The sequence below is a fragment of the Gymnodraco acuticeps genome, unplaced genomic scaffold (genome assembly GCF_902827175.1).
Source record: "Gymnodraco acuticeps unplaced genomic scaffold, fGymAcu1.1, whole genome shotgun sequence".
In the NCBI taxonomy this organism is placed as follows: domain Eukaryota; kingdom Metazoa; phylum Chordata; class Actinopteri; order Perciformes; family Bathydraconidae; genus Gymnodraco; species Gymnodraco acuticeps.
The window spans coordinates 1,403,118-1,425,350 of NW_022991584.1; the positions used below are offsets into that span (position 1 = coordinate 1,403,118).

Sequence of the window (22,233 nt, forward strand, 5' to 3'; positions counted from 1 at the left end):
CAGTTGTTTTGTGTCATGTGTATTAATATGTCTCGTAACTTTCAGATGTATCTACTTGTGTCAAAAAGGGTAAGTGTGGGAAACTATTGACACGAAGGGCTGTGGTGGGTGTTATAACCAGATAACTCATTGTAGGATTAAGGCAGAGTCGTTGTAACAGGTTAGGTAATTGAAGTCTATAATTTCCCTCAAACAACTTCATGGTTTTCCAAACCAAATATTTGCTGGCAAATTGAGAAAGTAATGAGTCATTTTTGGATTTCAGGCTTACCCATCCCTAAACCTAACCCAATGTTGCAATGTTCCTCTGAGGGTTCATCTTGAGATAGGATGTCCAAAACATTCCTTTGATCTAAATTGATGGGAAATAAAACACAACGGTTTATTCCCAAATGTGTATTTGGTCCCAGTTACTTTTCTGACCGACATCAACATGGATAGCTCTTATTTAATTCTTAAGTATATATCAATGGACCACTTAGATGCATCAGAGTAAGAAAATAAGCTTACTCACCATGTATTGTGGAGCTGTGATAAAACATGAGCAACACCATCAAATAATTGTATTAGACACTGTGTCTTAATGTATTTAGTAATACTATGAATATTTTAAACTTGAATTCACAATAGTGTTATATTACAGCCTATGTTTGTTGTGGGATAAACAAGTTAGACCACACCACTACTAATGTAAATCCATCCAATATTTTATTGAGTAAAAGCCCAACACAAATTTACAAAATGTATCAGTCAACATAAAAATCATTGATTGCGCACAATGCGCATATTCATTGTTAAAAATGTTCCCATGACAGATGCCTCAATAAATCCCATTCTAAAACAATCTGAATATTTGCAACCACCCACCTTCTCATGTAACCCAAACCTCAAAAGTATTCTAAAGAAAAGAAGCACGCTGGATGGATCCCCACTGTAATTAGGATGTGATATTTCAAAAAATGCTAGATAATTAAATATACGAGTGTGTAAATAAAAAGGGGCGCACGACTGAAAGGGAATTTCATAAAGTGTTTGGATTGCCTTCTTCACATTTCCTGTCAAAAGCTTTATTTCTGATCCGACAAAAGAAACTTGCACAACTATATATGAATTGAATCATAAAAGTCAGGTGATTAAATTACTTATAGCCATGCAAACAGTATAATGCTGCAACCTCATCCTAAGGACAAGGTGTTATACTTTTGATCGGTGACAAATTAATGATCAGGTGTTTCAAAAACAAAACTACAACGTGCAAGAGATCATAGAAGTGACCTAATTTATAAATGAGAATATTGCTGACAACTCAAAATCCCACCCCCTCCCAAAATATACCTGTAGAAGCAACTAAGTAGCATTTACAATATGAAAACAAACTAAAGACACGGTTAAATTTAGCTACCAAACAAGTATGCAAATTAGGTGACATAACACAGAAGTTCAGTGGTTGCTAATTTTCTCAACAAAGTAACAACAAACCACGTTTTCAAATAGCCTTCACTTGATAAAAGGGCAGCAAGGATGTCGTTTGCTTGGCATGGCAAAGAATGTGAATATTAACAGAAGGGCAAAAGACATTCACTCATGGCACATCCATTCAACTGAGCTCAAAATCAAACACAACTGTTCAACTGGTTGAAGGAACAAGTTCTTATTCAGTAGACTGCAACATTCAAAACAGTGCAGACAGAAAAGTGAAGTACCATGAGATGGATGCATCACACTAGTGTAGTGACATACGCCTGCCTGGTCTCACAGTGCATTTCTCCTACAGCGCTTTTCATGTTTCAAAACACTAAATAAGCAGGTGATTTATTTTTTCAGAGGACAACCTTGGTTTCTTTTACAGACCTTGAAACTAGAATTTGAGCCCCTCAACCCCACTCGCTGTTGTTTGCTGAAGCTAGTCCAAGGAGGGTGGATGTTGGGATGTGTTGACTGACTGGCAGGCAGCTTCCTGCGGTGTAAGGAGCCACGAGCCGCTTTACTCGATCAGCTTCTTTGCCTTGAAGAAGCGCCGCAAGTAGAAGACCTGCCATGTGGCCAGGCCAATGAGACAGCACATGGAGAATATGCTGAAGTACAGCACACGCGTGTTGGTGGACTCTAGAGATGGGGGGGGGGGGAAATAATAGGTAACAGTATTATTGATCGGGGACAAAAACATTTCATTTAAGTTTCATTCCCTAAAACCTGATACTTGTCAACACTGGACAGACACTTTGTTTTTATTAATCTTATATTTCGCTGCTACTAATTCACGAGTTAAGCTGCATGTTAAATACTAGTAATATGGGGAAAGCATTTTCAAACTGCAAGACTGTCAACCATAAACTCTGACATGCTAGAAATCATCATCAAAGGAAAAAAATACAGGGAAAAAATGTAGGCGCCTCTTGAATTGTACATCAAACAACAACCATCAATAGGGCAGGAATGTACAGGTAGCTGTGGGCAAGCAAAACAGGATGAAAATCTGGCCTAATCTTAAGTGTCGGTCCGATTTAAGGAACCTAAAAACACATGCAAGGAATATTTGTAAGTACTTGCTCAGCTCCAACTTCATGAATTGCATTGTTTTGTTACCATTGGTGTCCCGCATCTCCTCCTCTCTCTTCTTCATGTAAGCAAAGTCATTGACGATGGACTCCGACAGGTCCTCCAGCCGCCTCAGCTCCACCTCGAGAGGCTTCAGCTTCTCCACCTTGGCAATCTGGATCGACAAAAACAGAAGTTCACAAATTCAGCAAAGTGATGGCAGAGATGTCAATGGTTAAAACGCTTAAGCAGTGCCATTATATACTTTGTCCAGCAGGGGTTGGTCTTGGGCTTTGTATTCAAATCAATTGTACACACACATATTGCACATCAAAAATGTGCCTCTAGGGAATGTACACACCTCGGGGTGTTAAAACAAACTTTGTTTTGCTATTTATTTACACTGGAGAGAAGGCTGCCTTTGAACTCTGGTGTGAACTGAACAGTTGCACCCACTGAGAAGGTGGAGCAGGGAACAGACCAACCACAGCATTATGAGATACTGATGAACGTGTACAAATTAAACTGTGAATGTGAACTTTTAAGACTTTGTGGCAAATATTTTCCCCCTAGAATGAACTTTTCTTCTGTGAAGTGTTGATAATGCAGGACAGGTTACAAAACCTGTTCAGTGACTAGTTGACCTGTCAGTCCATGTGACTTATGTCAACTTGTGACATTTGTGTGCGAAGCGTAAAACTAAAAACAGAAACACCACATTGGACTAAATTGTCCTTACTCCAGCCTTGAATTGTGCAATAGCAACAGACATTTTCCAATTATTGAATTTGCAAAGGGAAATGTGCCTGATGTGGAGCATGCATCTGCCAATGAACACATGCAAAAACACATTGTGTGACAGGCAGGAACTCTTTCAGGAAATGTACTAAATACCAAGACATCGTGTCCCGGCCAGTTTGCAAATGTGCTCAAAAGTAACACACCCTCCTACGTAGGAGAATACAATCTCAGCTCCACCCTCTTGCCCACAGACAGGAAAGCCCACTTGAGCTTTCCCTGAACATCCTCCTCCTACACACTTGCTCACCGAGTGTGAAAGAACATCATTAGTGCACCATGTGTGGGAAGGGGGGCGATTCTCAGCAAACAGTGCTTTTCATCACTTCTCTGCTTATTAAGTATTGCCTAGACGGCCACAGTGGAAAGTGAAATCTATTCTCTGAAGAAATGATGATGCACAACAGTTGTGCCTATTTAGGAAAATATGAAATAATTGTTGAGGCAAAGAACCTCCTTCACTGATGTTCCTTTTTATACACAGGGATTTCTTGATGTCATTATCATGTTTTGAGAATAGAAGCATGCCAATGCCACTAACGCAGCCCTAGGCACCCACATTGCTGCCGTCAGCCACAAGTATGTAATGTGGCCAAAAGGTACCGGAGAAGAATGTTCTGGTTTCCAATCCTCAACTTGATTTATTAATCTCATTAAGTCATTGCATAGTTTGATGTTGTGCAACAACAAGGAAACAGTGAAGGGATTGTATGTCTCTTGCATCTCTTCAATGGGAATTTATTTAGTTTGTAACAATAGTTTGATGAGTGAGTGCCTCTATCCTGACGAGGGATGGAGGCAGCAAATGTAACCAAGTGGTTGAGTCAGCAATTGTTGTATTTAGAACATTTGGGTGCATTCTCACACAGGCTCATAACATATGGCCATTGGTTTAAATGAACCTCTAGCTTATTCGTTTTTCAAACCTGAATGTGTAGTGAAACCTAGGATGCGACCAAAATGACTTTTATGCTTAGGAAGGTTCTAACCGAGTGATATGACCCAGAAATATTAAGTCAAGGCCAGGAAAAGAGCAAGTCAAAGTCTCTAAATGCTAAGGAAATGTGCTTCAATGCCTTCTAGACCAGCCTTAACTAATAGAAAAACGATAATGCTGTCCCACAGTTCCTAGCGACCGCACACTTTAGGGATGTGATTGTATATTGGTTAGGAATCCTTACTAGAATTGTACGCCATTGAGTGTGTCAAGGTATCTGTTTTGTATGCATTATAATCAAGTTGCTCTAAAAATGAAAAACAGTTGCATAATTTAAGTGCAATGGTAATGCTTGGCTTCTTCTTATTCTTTATGAATTGTCAGTCCCCAATCCTAGTGTTTTTAACTTCAAGCTCAAGGAAAAGCGGTTCGGAAAAGAAATAGGATGTAATTATATTTGACTATTCTACCACAGTCCAGTAGCTGCAGACAGAACGACAAAAGCAAGCAAATCGTTTTGAATCCAACGCTTACCTCTTCATAGTTTTTGGCTTCCACACCATGCTTCATGTCCAGATTGACCAGCTGGTCAGGCACTCTTCCAGTCCCTGATTAAAAAAGCAGACATTTTAGCATATCATGTAATTCATTTGTATAGAACATTTAAATTGCAAAGACGTTCTACCTTTCCTATGCAGATGTAAATCATACATAAAACATGCCACCATTTTTGAATTTCTATTAAATCTATCCATATGACCACAACAGAAATATCACCTAAGGGTTACATGTCACTGTATGTGTTGTAGTATGTATATCTATTATTGAAAGGATAATGTCATTGCATTTGTTCATAAATGTTGTGCAAAAAAAGCGTCCTGGTTTTCACGGTTAACACTTACCCATGGGTGACTTGCTCTCAAAGCACACTTCAAACATGTCATAGTCCTCTGTGGTGAATGCAAACTTTCCTTTGATTGCATCTTCCTTGGAGTAAAGAGTGTGGCTGGAGGAATCTGTGATCTAGAAAGAAAGGCAAAATATGTACATTAATAAACTTCATTGCTGAAATCAATTCATATAAAAATAAATCCTCCATCAAAACACGCGAGTCAATTATACTTACAGCATCTGGAAACTGGGGATTTACTGATATACATTTGATATAAGATGAGGTGTTTGCATAAAAAAAGCAACTTAAGGATTTCCTCTTCAATTCTTTGTAATTATATTGGGCATTTTGTTAAAAAACACTTACATTTAGATTAAACTATTTACAAAAATTGTAAACAAATATAACTGACTTGCAGCCAAAATAAGCTGCATGAAACTATTGTCAAAGTGAATACCGGAAAACCCAGAAATGTTGGTTTACATTTCACAGCTGTTAGAACATGGAGACTATTTTATAGAACTACATCAGAAATGTGTGTACGATGATTTAACGGGTTCATAATAAAGTGAGGACAGATGCACTTGTATAATAAATGGAAGAAATCTTGAGACCTAAGCATTTAAATGGATAAATAAGAGTCTATTCAAGCTGTCATTGTAGCTGAGGTGGCTAATGTGCTAATGCTAGCTTGTGACTGCATTAGCTGAATGGCCAGTAAGACTGACGTGTAACAGCAGCAGAGACAGTGACGGGAATACTTCACATGATAAAACACAAAATAACTGTCACATTTACACCTACAATGTGTGATAAAGAGGACGTTAATTGGCGCCAGAGTAATTTGAGTTTATGTCAGGATGAATTCTTAAAGGATAAGGTTGGCAAGCCCTGACGTTAGCTAGCTTACTAGCAGCTAAAACCAGGAAGACGTGTTTTCGGGGCCTTGGTTAGCTACAATGCTAACAACAGTTGCACACACTTCATCCGACCCCTATCGACAGTTAAGACTATATTAACAACATATATGGATAGTACTTGTAACTGCTAGCGTGATAAAACATAGACTTTAACACACTGGCGTCATTTCGGCCTCAGCATAGGCTGGTTACGTTGACTGGAGCTAGCCGCAGGTCTGTGCTTACCTTCAGATTAGTTTTGGTGTTCGCCTGTTCGCTTATTTCATACTCCCCCGTGACGAGGACGTCTTTGTGGATCTCCTCTCGTAAACACTTTCTCGAGTTGACCGGTAAAAAGAAAGAAATTGAGAATACCGATTCAATAAGAACCGGTAACAACAGTAGCGCAGCAAGTCGAGCCATGGCTACCCCTCAACCAACCGACCAACCAGCCCGTGCCAGCCAAACAGTTTAACACCGAGTTCCAGCTCACACAGCCGGCCGGATGGAGCTCTGCAGCGCCGCCACTGACCCGGAGGAAGAACTACCGTCTCTAACTAACGACTCTCCTAGGTTACAGTGAGATCACAGAGTAAGACCAATGCATTGTATGGACAGTTGTAGTCCAGCAGCCTCACATGTTAGTGATTTTAAACATTATTACAAATATCGAAACATAATTAAATTGGTAAGGTTTGAAAAAATATCCAGTACATTAACTCATTGCTATTGTGGCCTACACCTTTGCTGTAGGCTACTTGCATCTCTTTTGGATAGCCTACTTCCATTGTATGCTATTTATATATTCAGTGATGTAAAGTAACTAGGCCTAATTACATAATTTACTCAAGCACTGTCCTACTTATGTACAATTTTGAGGGACTCATACTTTACTTGTACTTTACTTGAGTTACTCAGGTCAGTTTTTCAAAAAAATGTATGAAATTGGCAACGTTTGAAAAGAAAGATCCAGCACATTTTCTCAAGTAGTCATATGCTATTGTGGCCTACTTAATTAGGCAGTACGATACTTGCACTTCTTTTGAGTACTTACATTGTATGCTACTTCATTAATAGTAAAGGCTATTTTTAAATTCACCTCATTTAGATATATTATAAATGAAGTAATGAAAAGTAGCCTGTCCCCGTCGAGCTACAAAACTAGTGATGAACACATTTATTAATCACTCATTACAATTGTGTAATATAGCCGAATATACAGTATATGACTTTGACAAGGGGCATTCTTCAAAATTAGTACATTGTACTTTAATTGAATCCTTACACTTTATATTTGTTATACTTTGTACTATGATTTGAATACAGGGCTGTAACTTGTAACAATAAAACTTCCACTTAAGTTAAATATCTGAAGCTCTTTTTGACCTTTCAATCCCATCTCAATGTTTTCATCAGTAAAGCTGGCTCCAGTGTTATCTCATGATGCCACATTAAACAAGTGGTCTTATGTGGCAGAGTTTGGAGGGAGGGATGATCTTTGGCTACTCTTTTATGTTAGTGTGGGGGGCCCACCTGAACAGAGGACAACATCTTGTCAAGGAGGAAGTTATTGACAAAAAAAGGTGTACACAGAAGGTACGAATATGTTCCACCATTATAGAAAAGGCCAAGCAATGCAATAAAACAACACATCATGGTGAGATAAAAAAAAAATAGCAGGTGCTTTTACAATATAACATATTTACTAAAAAACACTTTGAGACAACCACAGGATTTTAGAACATTGAGCCCCCTAGTGGGTCACAAAAGGCCATATTCCTTAGAATAATTAAATGTGGGAAGACATGTGCGGACATGTTAAGTTGATAGTGAAAGTAGTGAAAACCACTTAGGGGCTTTTACTTATTTAAAGAAAATAAGAATCTTAAAAAAGTCTGTTCTTGTTTTACTCCAATCAACATGAGATTTAGTCAAAATTAAGTGTAAACCTGTTTTTCAATAATGTCTAAATGACCATGCTGATGCTGAATGAGCAATAAGTGATATACTTCTGTCATTGTACACATTTTAAACCTGCTCCCATAGAGAGGTATACATACTGCAGTATTAAGATTCGTATATTCATTTTGTTGGCTTTGTCCTCTAAATATTCACCTTATGCCTATTGTTATTTACAGACTTTCACTGCTCATAAATGTCTTTAACATTACAGCAATTGCAGAATAATACATACTGCATGTATTATGGTGAATCTTAAGTTAGAAAGAAACAGACATATCATGCTCGTTGTTGGCTGGGGTATTTAAAAAAAATACCAAAAGCTATTGTTTTTCTGTCAGAAGCTCAGGGATGACCCAATTACATATGATAGAGCTGTCCAGTTTCCAGGGAAACATCCTTGTTACTGATCCCACGAGACGAGACGCGGACACGCTGCTGTGTGTGTGGAGTCTGGCACCAAGTGAACAGCAATTATTGGATAGAGAAATCCCTCCAGTATTGTAGCTTAGTGCGCCAAATAACTGCTAAGAATAGCACGTCACACACTCCTCCATGCAACGGTGCTTTTAGGCTACAAATTAAAGTTTCATATGTGACTACTTTTACACTTTAACATCTCCTAGCACTTTCAGTGATTTTCAATCCTAAAGTATGTTCTGAGAAACATTTATCATGGACTAAATATTTCTAGGGGTGAGGTTTAGTTTTATGGAAGGATACGTCAATGCTTTTACTATCTATTGACTCATCGCTTATCACCTCTGGGCACTGGTTCAGAATTGCATGTCATAATGAAAGTCCTTCTTCACAGAGAAACACTTCCTTAAATCTGCATGCATGCTGACGCAAGTGTCACACCCTTTAATCAATTGCTCACTATGCAAACACAAATCAGACCATACACTGATAAGAACAAAGAATCCAAAAGGAGTTCAATCCTAAATCTGACTGGTCATGCATGAACACACAGACTGTGCTGTTTACATGTTATATTAAGGACTATTAGCAGTGTGTCAGATGGGTTAGTCTCACTCTGTTGAAAGTAAAACAAATACAGTTAGGTCAGGGGCAGAGGTCATTTTCCTAAGTGTATGTGTAGTTTGGTGTCATTTGAATGTCATCTACAGACTTTTAGCCACAGGGGGAAAACGCTTATGTATTTGTGGTTTTGTAAGCTTTCATATCCTCTCTGGATAAAAGAAATGCATCAGAGGATGGGTTTCTGTGAATATGGAGCTGAGCCAGCTCTTGTCGTTGTTGCATGTAGGCGAGCTCGGCTGTTTCATCATCTACGCTGCTTTGCTCACATTCACACCCAGGCAGGGATCTGTGTCTGTCTCCCTCCCTGCTATCCTCATGTACTCATCATATTCATCTACCTCCTCATCCCCTCTCCTCACTCTTACTTCCCCTCCTCTCTTTCTATCATGCTTACGCTGCCTGGTTCCTCCCCTGGGTTGCAGCACCGACGCAGGTTGGCGTCATAGTGGTCTAATTTTACTGCTGTTGATGCTGATGTTAAAAGAAGCAATAGGCACCTGCTATTTCTGCTGCTACCCTTCTCCCTGGGGTTGGCAAAGAGGTATTAATAGACAGAGTTATTAGGGGCTGCATCGTCGCACATAGAGGCTTTATTGAGGAAAAGGGGCTCTGCTTTTGTGCTAAGGAAAACAGATAGGTTCTCAGAATGAGCTGTTACACAACAGCACAATGCTAACAAAACAAGAAGCTTTGTAGAAAGCACAGTTTCAATCCAAATGTGTTGTGCAAGCAAGAATTAAGGAAGTATCATTGTCCTTTTTCAACATTAAATGATATGTATTTTCATTTGGTGGTGTTGTACTTTTGTGGGGCAGGCATGTATTGCATAAAAAAGGTGTGTCTGTACTTGAAGGCCACAAACGTCAGAGTGCGTAAGTTATTGTGCTGATAATCCCGGCATGTGCCTCACGTTCACGCACGCACTTCCTGTGAAAAGACATTAGGCAATCTGCGTTCTGATGAGTTTACACATGGTGAAATATTGATTCAAGTTGAAATGAACAAGTTGGGTGGCAGAATGACAATTACAAAGGATCGGAGGGAATGGTTTGATGACCAATAACAATTATCATGGAATTAAAAGATCACCCGAAGTTACCGATTGCGTCACTACAACTAACCTCTGGTTTCATTGGAAATTAAATTCCTTACAGACTGTTTTGTTTGGGGTGATTTACTGTCTTCCATTTTCTAAATTGTTCTTTTAACCACCATTTTCTATTTAGAAATGATTGAGAAAAGATGCCAAACTGATTAATTTAACTTTCAAATGTATGCACCTGGACCATGAACCAAATGTTTTAAGTTGAACTACTTCTGTAAAAAGTTGTTATGCATACCTATTGCATTTCTTGAGTCCATCTTGAGTTTCTGGGAATACAATGCTTCATTATCAGTATGCAGAACATCAGTGCATTAACAACACATGGGCAGAAAATATCATCATTCATGGCACCTCAGTATTTATTTTGGCCAAGATGTGCTTCCATGGCTCCATTTGGTGGGAATGAAGAGTTAAGACAGGCTCAATAAAGCACCAATTTGAGCAGACAGACACTTTAACCTAATGTCCAGTTGTCTGCATGCCCCAGTCCATTTGCAAAACACAACTGAAATAAATTCACACAATTATTCCTGGGGACTCTTTTCTTGTATTGTGCTATCACAATGTGCGTCTTTCACTGTGGGATTTGATATTTTTGCAATCATCAGAGATCACAGAATACAGGGATCTACCGACGCAGATCGTGGTTGAGACGTTGCTTTCGATCTCTTGCGAAGTGTGTTGTTTAACCATACGTGTGCAGCGGTTGTCATCGAGCACGACTGAATACATTTAGATTAGGGAAGCATCGCCTCATCGGTTTTTGCTCGTTCCCCTATTCCGAAAATCAAATGTAATTTATCTTTAGAGAGAAACCCAGAGACGGGTATTTAAGTGTTTTAGTGGAAAAAGCCCGTCTGCAGTCTCCTCGCAGACAGCAACAGCGAGTCTTCGTGTTGTGCTATATTTGGGCACGGAAGTAAAACGTCATCGCGCTTGCAAATAAAAAAAATTGGAAAAAAAACGCAGTGACGTAGGAGCCCTGACGTATAGTTAACCTTGGCAACAGACGGAACAATAAATAGAGCCAGTGGAGCTCCAGGAAAAATACTGCCATCCCTTATGGAGGCTAAAATTAGAAATGATTTTAATTATGTGCTGAATACCAATGTTAATGTATCTCAATCCAAGGGAAATGTTAATGTATGTGTGTGCATATAATAAGAAGTGTGACAAACAGATAGTTCAATTTAAATATCACTATTTTTTATTTACATACTTTAAAAACAACATTCATCTTTACTCTCTCTGTAAAAAAATAAATTGAAATTTCATAAATTATAACCACTAATGTTTTCACAGAAAACTTCAAGATAGACCACTCAGACTATCATGGATGGACAACAAGCACGTCAGTTTTTAAGTTTTTCACAGACAGTTCACATTACTCTCACATTCCATCAACCAGAAAGAAACTGGATCAATAATAACTATTGCTCTGAAAACACATCAACACTACAACAAGTTTTGTTATCTCTAGCACCATAAAATCATATATGAACTCATAAAACGACTAGGTGATATAAGTTGAAACATGCTTTTTAACTTGCTACATTGTTGTTATAGGCAAGTATAGATAAAGGCAAATAAATTCATAAATAATTTGCTTCCTGGTTAAGTCCATTCCATAGCCCTAGGATCTGTACATTTCATAATTCAAGAAGATGTGCTCGATAGGAAGTACGATTGTCTTTTGTGGAAGAGTCTTTAAAGGGCCAGCAGTGTTGGGGAGCTGAGGGAATCGGAGGACTGGTCGTTGCTGTTGCTTCCTCTCCTGTGGGCAACGCCACAAGTGGGGAAGGTCTCCGCCTCTGGGAAGGTGAAGACAAAAGAAGACGTGTAGGTGGTGCAGGCCGGAGTGCAGGTCACCACAGGTGTGCAAAGAGACTCAAAGTCACTGCTGTTGGCTGAGGCGTGAAGGGGCTCCCAGTCCTGAGTTGTGTAGAGGGAGTTGGACAGGTCGACCTCTGGCACTGACCGCGCCGTCTCCATCTCTGTCTTCGCCAGCAGATCCAGAGACTCCTCCAGGACAGAGGAGTCCAGGTCTGTCATCTTGACCGCACTGCTGGAGATGGTGGAAGTGGAGAGGATGGAGCTGGTGGAGAAGATGGAGTTACAGGTGGAGGTGGAGGTGAAGGTGGGCTGGCTGGAAGTGATAGTGTTTGCCTTTGGGATGGCGATTGGCTGGGAGGACACTGTGGTGGACAGGAAGGGATGAGCAGGAGTAATGGAGACCATGTTGAAGTCTAAGTCCAGGTCTGAGGGGATTTTGCAGATGGGTTGATGGGCAGCCAGAATGAACTCAAGCCTTTCCTTCTCCTTCATAAGATTAGCAATATCATTCTGCAGGAGGGATTTCTCATCCTCAAGCTCATCAGTTTCCTGCAAAGGAGAGAGAAATAGAGGAATTAGCTTCACTGCTGGTTTACACTGCAAGCATAGACAAGAAATACATTTTGAAGAATGATGGTAAACCGATGGTAAATCTATGGCAAACTTACAGTTTGCAGTGTGTCTGTAAGCTCTCTCCTCCTGTTGCGGCATTTAGCTGCTGCCTGCTTATTTCTCTCTCTGCGAACTCTCTTCTTCTCATCCTCCTCAGGGTTCACCTGCACAGAACACAAGAAAAAAGTTAAGTCTCCAGCTTGTGATAATCAATACAGTGTCACATAGAAGTTGCCACATGTTATGTAACACGTGATGGTCAGATGGTAATTACCTGTTCCATTCTTCTCTTGTTAGAGGTATGAGTCCTGGAAGCAGACCTGATGCCTGGTCTGGTGTATGCAGGGCTGGGTCTGCTGCTGTAGAGGGGGGGTCTGTGAGAAGGCGCCACTGAGGAGATCAAAGGCTGGACCATCCACTGCAGATCCTGGCTTGTCGAAATAGCTGTGACGGTGGGGATGAAGGAGGCACTTGATGCTGTCAAGTCAGTGAAATCCTGTAGGCAATGAGAAAGAAGATCATGAGTACATCTGATATAATTTCAGGAGGAGGGATACAGCGTTGCAGGATTGTCTATAAAAAGCTGTGTGGTTTAAAAATATCCATATGATGTCAACCATGACGTTACACTCCAGGTGGATGAATGAAACCCATCTTGCACTGTGTGCAGTGCAGGTCAATGGGCTATTTCAAGCACAACGTCATTGGCTATCTTAATTTTTAAATAGGCTTGTGTTCATTAGGTTAAACTTACAGTTTTATGAGAATAATGTAGTGAGCTATGATGAGTTGTATTTGTCTAACTTGCATGCAAACAAATAGGCTACATTGTAATAAAAGTTGAATAAACATGAACTGGACATACCTGAGACTGGGGAGATCCCATGCTGGAGTAAGATCCTGCCGGGGAGGGATAATATCCCACGGTGTCCCCGGATGGGGAAGCGGTGCTGCAGCGGGAGGACGAATCGCACTCCGTGTTGAAAGTGGTAAACATCATCTTTCCCACAAAAAACCAGGTAGGAAGATCCAAATAAACGTGAACTTGAGTTGAGGAAATCCCTTTGGTTTGAGAAAATCTCTTCACTTGCTGTTCCTGATATGTATTGCTCTTCTCGTTGTTCTGCTACTGAAAGTTTGAATGCCAACTGTGAGAACTAGGAGCTTTTTATAGCCTGAGAAGGCAGAAGGAAGGGCCGATGACGTAGGCAAAGGGGCGCGCTATTTACTTGACACCGGGAGGGAAAAAAACGCACGAACACACACATAACAACGCTCAAATAAAGCCATATATTTCTTAAACATTGTTTTTAAAACACTAACACGTGATTATACAACGTATATCAGTGATTTGTTTGAAGTTGAAACGTAACATTTAGAAATATTTGTTAAACTCAGTCTCGAGAAATGGAATATTCCAGGGATCCCCGCTACGTCATTTCCCATATATGGTGCATCCTGTAAAAAAGGGGCGGGTCCTGATGGGAAGTGGGCTACACCATGTGAGATTGGCGGACAGCGACATGACGTTATGTAAGACAACAAACACAGCGGCTGTTGTGAAAACCAAAGAACAAATGCAGACATCCTACACAGCAAAGTTCATCAAATATTCATTTGAACATTTATATTTGTCAAACAAACGCATTAAAAAAACGGCTGGTGTTTTTTAACATTCAATATGAACATTTTGTTATTATAATTATTAAAATAGCCTCAGAGCAGCAGTTCTTTTTTTAACGTCTCTTAAAATAGCCTTAAATGCATTTGTATAACTCAAAGGCATGACTCCATGCAAACCAAATTACGCAGAAATCCCAGAATGCAATGGTGAAAACAGTAGATTTGGATCTCTGCAAAGAGATACCAAAACTAAAAGCTGTAGTTCAAGAATGTATACTCTACATCACCGTCACAAAACAAAAAATTAAAACTAAGATATGAAAGGATGTCAATTCCGATGGAATGCTTAGACCACTTTGCCAAAAACACAACACTAATTAAGTAGGCTATGTCTATAACTCTCCTTCCTGTAATTTTTTAGGGTAAGACTCATGATGCTTATCCGAGTTTAAGTAAATGTGTTTATTTGAAGGCAAATGCGTAATTTGAATCAAATTCAAAACAACTATGCTATCTAAACGAAATGGCAGGAACATCATACGAACATGTCAGAGCAGAGGTGATTGCGTGTGCTCTGCCCGCTTGTACATTGTGCGTGCAATCCTCTCAAGGGTGTGTTTGGCAGCAGAGCAAGCTGATAACTGGTTTGGTGTGTGTACTTTTCCACAACAGCAGTTTACCTTTCTCAACGATTTCGTGCAGGCGTGATCATAAAGGTCTTCCCTACAACATGTGGTGAAGGGAATCCTCATGATTTACATAATGAGCTATGCCTACATGAATCACTAAATGCCGCTATAGGCATGGAGCCCACATTTTGACTTTATTGCTCTTCAAATTAAGTGTTTAACTTAATTACTCATGACAACTGATTTTCCTGTAGCTCTTAATAAATAGGTAGGGCATTGAGTTCAGTTTTCTTAGTGAGCAATATTCTGCAGTTAATATACTGTTGACTAAGCATTTATAGAAAGTAAAGAATGAGCAGACATAAGCTCTGGCCACAATATTAATATATACACAACATTTGCATTATTTTTTCCTCTTTCTTTGTATTCTTATTTGTCCTATTGGGGTTGTATCTTTGTTTGATTCATTGCATTTAATGGTATTGAATGTGAAGCACTTTGTGTCAGTGAAAGATGCATTATAAATAAAAGAGACTTACTATGTCCCTCAGTATAGGCTGGCTGAGTTGTAAGAGAAAGTTTGAATTAGTGTTAACATAATAAAAGGTACAAAGTGTTGATAATGTGTTTTGGTTTAATTGTGTCAAAGTCAAAGTGCATCAATGTAGGCTAAAGCAGTTTTGTTTCCCGCGCTCATGTTATGTTGAACATTCCTGGTTGTCTTAGCAACGCTCCACCCATTCGCGTCAGTGACGTGCTAATTTTGCATAGCAACAACGATCGTTTGTGTTGTCATGACGGCTCACTCAACAGAGTAAAACAGAAACCGTCTATTAAGCAGTGTCTCATAACACACGTAGTAGCGCTCCTGGTGTCTGAGATCAGCGTCAGAGTGAGAGCTCTGTCACTGTTGAGGCTCTCAGACAGACAGCGGCGGAATGACAGAGGACTCCGACCAACCCGTTTACCTCCAGGACTGCTGGAGTAGTTTGTTTTACTGGTTGGCAAGAGCAGCAGCTTCCAATTAGCAATGCTGACCTAGACTTTGTGTTACCTTAAGAACAATGTTTAAGTTATTCAGAAATCTATTGCCTTTAGAAATAAAAGATTGGTTATCATATAGCCTATAGCTACAAATAATCCCCAAACGTGTTCAAATTAAAAGAATAAGATTGCAGAAGCACATCTGGAAATAATGGATGAAGTTGTAGGCTATTAAAAAAGATTGGGGAAAGAGTTCAAATTCAAAATTCAAATTCAAAACCTTTATTTATCCAGGTAAAATCCCATTGAGATCAATGATCTCTTTTTCAAGGGAGACCTGCAGCAGTAGGTTCCACAAGAAGACATACAAACATAAACAACAGAACAATAAAAGGACATCATACAGCAAAATGTACAGGGATTACAATTTACATATCTACACATGTACAGGTACAGCATCTGATTTTGTAGCATCCAACCGAGCTTTAAAAACATGTAGTGGTACTAGCTTGGTAATTTTCCATTCTTTTTGCACACTGTTCCATGTTAGTGGAGCTGCACATCTAAAAGCTTTCTTCCCTAAGACAGTCAATTGGCACATTTAATAAAACCACAGCATGCGATCTCAGGCAATAAGTACTTTCAATTCACCGAGAGATCAGGGAGCAGATAAGATGGTAGTTTATCCAACATGGCTTTGTAAATGAAAAAGTACCAGTGACTGAGCCTCCGTACAGTAAGTGATGGCAAAACCGCCTTGGTATACAGTAGTGATGCGTAAGTGCTTTACAATTTGTCAAAAATCTCGGTGCACTGTGATACGCAGCATCTAACTTCAGTTCAGTTACTCCAATACATTTTCCAACTGTATTTTTATTTATTATTAGGCTATACCCCGTGCCTTTTCATTTGAGGACAAATTCCCTCACATGGCAGCAAAGGCATCATCCAGTAGCACAGTTAATGATCTATTTGCCTAATTTACATGACCTTTGAACGCTGATGTCACGGAGTCTATAAATACCCTCACGCATTCACGCTCAAGTTGCAATGATGAAAACAAGACTTTGAGCTGCGAGAGGTGTCTGGCGTGCATGTCCGACCTTTGAACCCTTTCCAGTCTTCAGCCGCCGGCGAATGAATGGGCTCAAACCGACCACCTAATGATGTGCCGGTAAACGAACCCAAAGGGGGCTGTGACTGCCGGGAAGCAGCCGGGAGCGCAGCCCGTCTCTGAACTTTGAGAGGCCCCCTCTATTCACCAACTATCCCTTTCAGAGGATCTGTGAGGTCATGTGAAATCTAAATATAGCATACTATACAATCCCTGTTGTTATGTGCGGGAATACGGCTTACACAATTGGTTTCGATAAATTGCATTAGGAAAAGAAACAGTGCACATTGCGAGGAAATCAGCCACCACTCAATTAGTTATTTACAAAAACAGAGGTTTAATATTGTTGTCATTCTCTGCAATAACAACCTAATGGTGTGTATTTATAAATGCATTAGGCTACATATATATATATATACTGCGTAAATATGCAGTGTGCTATATTTATTTTTGATATTAAACCGGTGGGTCAAGTGCAGTGGGCTTCCCTCGCCTCCATGTCCTAAATGTAGCACAATGACGCTTGTATCAGGTACAATGCATGACAAGACTTTTAGCGCTGTTTCACTTTCTTTGTGAGTGTGAGTGAGTGGGCCACACACAGCCACACGTCCGTCTGCGCGTTCTCCGTGCGCCACAGCGCGCCCCTTGCATACCGGAAACACCATATATGGCTCGGTCGGTCCAATCGGCGATTGGCTGCTTCACTAAAGCGACAATTCTGTTGCTGGAGCTCTATTCATATGCAGAGACAGGTGGAGAAAAAAACAGGCAGTGTGATATATGGATCCACTTCATTTAGCAGTTCATAAATAATGAGCTGGTGTGCTGAAAGATGTGTGTGTTAATGTAATCATGCTGGGTTTTGTAATATTGTTCCAAATAATGTGTTAGGACACCTTTGATAATGCACTGTATTTTGTATCAAGTGTTCTTATCTCATAAAGGCAAATATTTTAAACTGTGTTTTATTGCAATCCCTTATCCTGCAAGAACAGTTATTTCCATACATCATCGGATTATTATACGGTGTATGTGGACGTATGGGAACATAATGTATATGATGCAGATGCTGCATACATAAAATGACGTAGGCCTAGTTCATTCATGGCGATAGGCACCTCATGCAGGCGGGGGTGTCACTAAATATAGGCTCGATATTTTTTGATACACGATTTAATAAAATAAGTAAAAATAAAAGGGCTGCTTGTTGTTCAGACATTCCACGGATTTAATTGTTCAATTGTAAAAACATCTGCTCACTTTTTTTCATATTCTCCTACCTCTCTCTCTGTGCGATGGTTCGGTCTCACCACAGATTTCATTCATAAAATTCCAGCTCACTATAAAAGGCAGGGCCTCTCCACTATCTGCACACCATTTATGAACGTGGCAAATGGGAGTTAGGGCTTAAGACGACTGTTTTCTACTTAGATCAGATAGACTAATCTATCTTTGTATGCAGTGATTATTAGACGAGAACATGCATCCAGACTCCAACACTGAGTTCGACTCATCGTCCAGCTGTAGCACAGCATCGCCTGGCGGGGACACCCCTGGGTGCAGCCAGCATCCTCCTGACTCGCTTTCATCATCAGTGGACAGCGCAAAGGTATAGACGCGGATCTGATCATTCACATTGTTTGTATCCTCACTCATCTTGCAGGATCATTCATGCATAGGGATACGGCTAATTTAGGTTGCAAAAGTCGTTAAGGTACAGGATGTTCACACATATTCAAGAACATTTCACAGCCTTTTTCTGTCCCGTGCTGAAAACGATTCTGTAGACATGTCAATCTATATTCTCTATAGGCCTATAGGATATCTGCAAAGACACCACACGAATGTGTATTCTTATTTGAAGGGAATTGTTTGTAATATGTTTACTTTGAAAAGACACGTTTTGTTCGTGACCTTTCATTTGAGTGATGATGGTGATGAAGAAAGCGAGTGATTAGGACGTGACGACAAGTCATGCATCTGATTTTGATAGATAGATTGATTTTATGTTTTGGCATCTCTTTGCCAAATGATTGATGTACCATTTAGACACATCTAAAGGTCAGCCACGAGCGTGGTTCCTCACTCATCAGATAAGCTAAATTAGTGTTTGACTGCATGCATATGCCTTTCTGATGTGGGTTTTTCCAGGATACGGAGACTAGCGGAGCAGACTCCTTTGTTCCGACTGTGACTGCAATCTCAACCTCGCCGGGTCTCATGTGGATGGTGCAGCCGACAGTCATCACATCTGTCTCCCCATCGGTGGCCGGCCGAGAAAAGACCAAAACTCACGGCTCGTCCAAGTCGTCTTCCCCGGCAGGTGCAAAAAAGACAAAGCTCTCCAACAGGAAAGGGCTGAAAGACAAGGTATGCAAGAAAGCAGGGGGAGGGGCTACTGAAATGTGAGTTTCAGAGATTACAGGTTACAGGTTAGCCAATAAATCAACCAAACAGTCAGTAAAATAATCCGTGTCATATCCCTCCTCTCCCCTGACAGAATTTAATATGAAACATGTATATCGCGATATTTTTTAAATAACGTAAAATAGGAAAAACATGTTTTAATTTGTTTCACTGTTAAAACGTATGTGAGAGTGCAAATGCATTACTGCGGGAATAGCACATGAGGTGATTGGATAAAGTCTAATTGGTGCAGCGAGTGATCACTTTTGGAGTAACGAGCACACAGCGCTGTTTATGAATGGGATGGGAAATTGCATAAAACTGCGCGTTCACGTGTTCGACCGTGCCAGTGGTGCAGCATTTTAACGCCTGTACTGGAGCAGCGTCTGCACCGAGCAGATCAGTATTCCCAGCATACACTGCAGCGAACATCTTTTTTCTTCGTCTTTTTGGCAAGTGAAATGGTGCTGGAGAGCCAACTGCTGATATGGCAAACCTCAGCAGCAGGATGTCGATTAATAGGCTATTTCTCATTGATTTCAGGCGTCCAAAGAGGAGGAGGAAAGGAGGAGGATCAGGAGGGAGAGGAACAAAATTGCTGCAGCAAAGTGTCGTAACAGACGGAGGGAGCTGATAGACACTCTGCAAGCTGTAAGTATGCTGTTTTATGCCATCATATAGAGCACATCTGCACACAAGCTGAGGACATACAGCACTGCATGTCAGTAGTCATTAGGCAGGGATGAAAGCAGAGCAACCAAAGGCAGAAGCCATGACAACTAATTCTTCTGATTTGTTGCTCCTCACCTCAGGAAACGGACAATCTCGAAGACGAGAAGTCTGCCCTCCAGACGGAGATAGCAGAGCTGATGAAGGAGAAGGGGAGACTGGAGCAAGTCTTGATCTCCCACCAACCATCCTGCAAGCTCCCTGCAAATGAAAATGACGATGAAGATGATGAGGAGAAAGATAATGAAGATGATGTTGACACAATGCTGCAGGATCCTCCGGCTTCCCCACAGCTCCTGTCCATCTTAGAGGATGAAAAAAGCCCAGAGAGCACTGCAGCCGTAGAAGAAGCATCTATTGGCCAAGACATGGACAGTGTCCCTTGCATCCCTGCTGCAGCCATTTTGGGGAACTCCAACATCCTGCTGTGTTCGAGTGCAGAGGAGGAGGATCTGGAGGATTTAAGAGGAGATGACTTGGATGACTTGGTGCCCAGTCTGGAGATGGCAGAGACTATAGAGATGGCTGCATCCGTCCCTGACATTGACCTGAGCGGGCCCTTCGGCCTCTCAGACTGGGAAACGCTGTACAAGTCTGTGGCCAATGACCTTGAAACTTTGAGCTCTCCAGTCATGTCTTCCAGTCCCACTTGTAGCAATTACCGCTCAGTGTTCTCGTTTAATTACTCTGAGATTGATTCCTTCGCAGAGGGCTTCGAGAGCCTCAAAGGCAGTGCGTCTGAGTCGATGAAAGATAGTCTTAACTCTCCGACACTTCTGGCCTTGTGAATGCAAAACTAATTATGCAAAGTTCTAACCAGCCAGCAAGCTATGATATCTCCCTCGAAAAACAATGTTTGGTATATGTGAGTTTTGATGTTGTGTAAAACTGAACATCAGAGGTTGTGTACATGACATGTTTAATGTGACTGTAACAGGGTTGACTTCCTCCATACTGCTGGTGCAATTCTCTGTAGTGAGACTTTGCGCTGGCGACAAAAATGCATGCAAATACAAGTCATCTGTAATCCAAGAAGAGGTGGTATCTTGTGTTTCTAAATGTGATGTGGAGTTAGATCATGTTTAATAGACTAATGTATGTGTAATGCTGTTGAAAAAGTTGTGTTGTAACAAGTGAAATAGCAGGCTTACTAATGTGTAGTGTGAAGGTGTCACATCTAGCTGTAAGGTGTCCCCTAACATGATATTTCCTTTCAAGTTTTTCCATTAAAAAAAGATCACTTCATGTATTTTATCGAGATGTATTTTATGACATAGTTTATTTTTTTACTTATCAAATATGATCAGATGCAAAAATTGTATAACGCTGGAATTAAAATATACCAAGACCAATATCCTGCTTTTGTTATCATTCATGCAGTTTAAGGTAGCAGTCATTCAATTGTAGATGTTTAAAGTGTTTTTCCAGAGCATTTAAAGGGTTTCTTGTCTTTAAAATGTCTAAAATTGTGATCAACTTGTCTCATAATCTGATGATAATGCATGGTCTATGATTAAACGTTCAAAGAAACTGGTTCTTAATGGACCTTAGTGAAATGCTTTCTTGACTCAATTTATTATTTTGAACCTCGACTTTTTAAGCTTACAAGAAAATCTAAAAAGAAGTACTAGAGAAAAATAGGGAAATAGGAACATACATTGAATTTATTAAGCAAACTACATTGAGAAATATTCTCAATAGCTCCAGAACAAGCTACTTAATGGACCTTGTGGCTGCTTTGTGACATTTCCAAGGTCGAGAATGAGCTCAGTTTATAAGCCAAGAGCAAAACAATTGATCCTGACTGAGCATACATTTATATCATCACTGTTCAATTTCCATCTACTCATAAAACAGATTTCAATTCAATGATAGAACTTAGGCTACTTCATTGCGTCAAAAAGACGGTCAGAATAGAACTGAGGAACATTAATAAATTCAGCTGTGTCCATAAAGATGTCAGTGAATCTATTTTTGGATTCAGTGTTACATAAAGTACAACCACCGGGGATTGAATCGTGTTTAAAATGAGTGGGAGCAGCCGAAGCAGCAGGTTCATTATTTATTCATAGCTCGTTCTCAGCTCCACTATTGTCGCGGTCAAGGGAATCCGAATCATCTACAGCGG

At 40.3% G+C, this 22,233-nt stretch overlaps 3 protein-coding genes across 3 annotated transcripts; 1 reads left to right on the forward strand and 2 right to left on the reverse strand.

Annotated features, from left to right (window-relative positions):
- Positions 1 to 686: 686 nt before the first annotated feature.
- On the reverse strand, positions 687 to 6,588 carry tmed10 (transmembrane p24 trafficking protein 10). Its single transcript, XM_034197742.1, has 5 exons — positions 6,311 to 6,588; positions 5,176 to 5,296; positions 4,808 to 4,881; positions 2,587 to 2,713; positions 687 to 2,106 (listed from the first exon to the last, which is right to left on the reverse strand). Exons 1-5 carry the CDS (start codon positions 6,485 to 6,487, stop codon positions 1,985 to 1,987), a joined length of 621 nt encoding a protein of 206 aa, XP_034053633.1. The 5' UTR covers positions 6,488 to 6,588; the 3' UTR covers positions 687 to 1,984.
- A 4,768-nt stretch (positions 6,589 to 11,356) lies between these two features.
- fosab (v-fos FBJ murine osteosarcoma viral oncogene homolog Ab) lies at positions 11,357 to 13,741 on the reverse strand. Its single transcript, XM_034197741.1, has 4 exons — positions 13,483 to 13,741; positions 12,892 to 13,113; positions 12,674 to 12,781; positions 11,357 to 12,554 (listed from the first exon to the last, which is right to left on the reverse strand). Exons 1-4 carry the CDS (start codon positions 13,615 to 13,617, stop codon positions 11,880 to 11,882), a joined length of 1,140 nt encoding a protein of 379 aa, XP_034053632.1. The 5' UTR covers positions 13,618 to 13,741; the 3' UTR covers positions 11,357 to 11,879.
- Positions 13,742 to 18,323: 4,582 nt separating this feature from the next.
- On the forward strand, positions 18,324 to 21,632 carry LOC117533803 (proto-oncogene c-Fos-like). The gene is made up of 4 exons (XM_034197753.1): positions 18,324 to 18,579; positions 19,122 to 19,340; positions 19,920 to 20,027; positions 20,189 to 21,632. Exons 1-4 carry the CDS (start codon positions 18,451 to 18,453, stop codon positions 20,891 to 20,893), a joined length of 1,161 nt encoding a protein of 386 aa, XP_034053644.1. The 5' UTR covers positions 18,324 to 18,450; the 3' UTR covers positions 20,894 to 21,632.
- The last annotated feature ends 601 nt before the right edge of the window (positions 21,633 to 22,233 follow it).

Coding starts and splice junctions, on each gene's coding strand:
- LOC117533803 (XM_034197753.1), top strand. CDS start 18,451: ATGCATCCAGACTCCAACACTGAGTTCGACTCATCGTCCAGCTGTAGC. Junction 18,580..19,121: donor CATCAGTGGACAGCGCAAAG/GTATAGACGCGG, acceptor GGGTTTTTCCAG/GATACGGAGACTAGCGGAGC. Junction 19,341..19,919: donor GGAAAGGGCTGAAAGACAAG/GTATGCAAGAAA, acceptor CATTGATTTCAG/GCGTCCAAAGAGGAGGAGGA.
- fosab (XM_034197741.1), bottom strand. CDS start 13,617: ATGATGTTTACCACTTTCAACACGGAGTGCGATTCGTCCTCCCGCTGC. Junction 12,782..12,891: donor ACAAGAGAAGAATGGAACAG/GTAATTACCATC, acceptor TGTTCTGTGCAG/GTGAACCCTGAGGAGGATGA. Junction 12,555..12,673: donor TTACAGACACACTGCAAACT/GTAAGTTTGCCA, acceptor TCTCCTTTGCAG/GAAACTGATGAGCTTGAGGA.
- tmed10 (XM_034197742.1), bottom strand. CDS start 6,487: ATGGCTCGACTTGCTGCGCTACTGTTGTTACCGGTTCTTATTGAATCG. Junction 5,297..6,310: donor ACACCAAAACTAATCTGAAG/GTAAGCACAGAC, acceptor CTTTCTTTCTAG/ATCACAGATTCCTCCAGCCA. Junction 2,714..4,807: donor AAGCCAAAAACTATGAAGAG/GTAAGCGTTGGA, acceptor TTGTCGATCCAG/ATTGCCAAGGTGGAGAAGCT.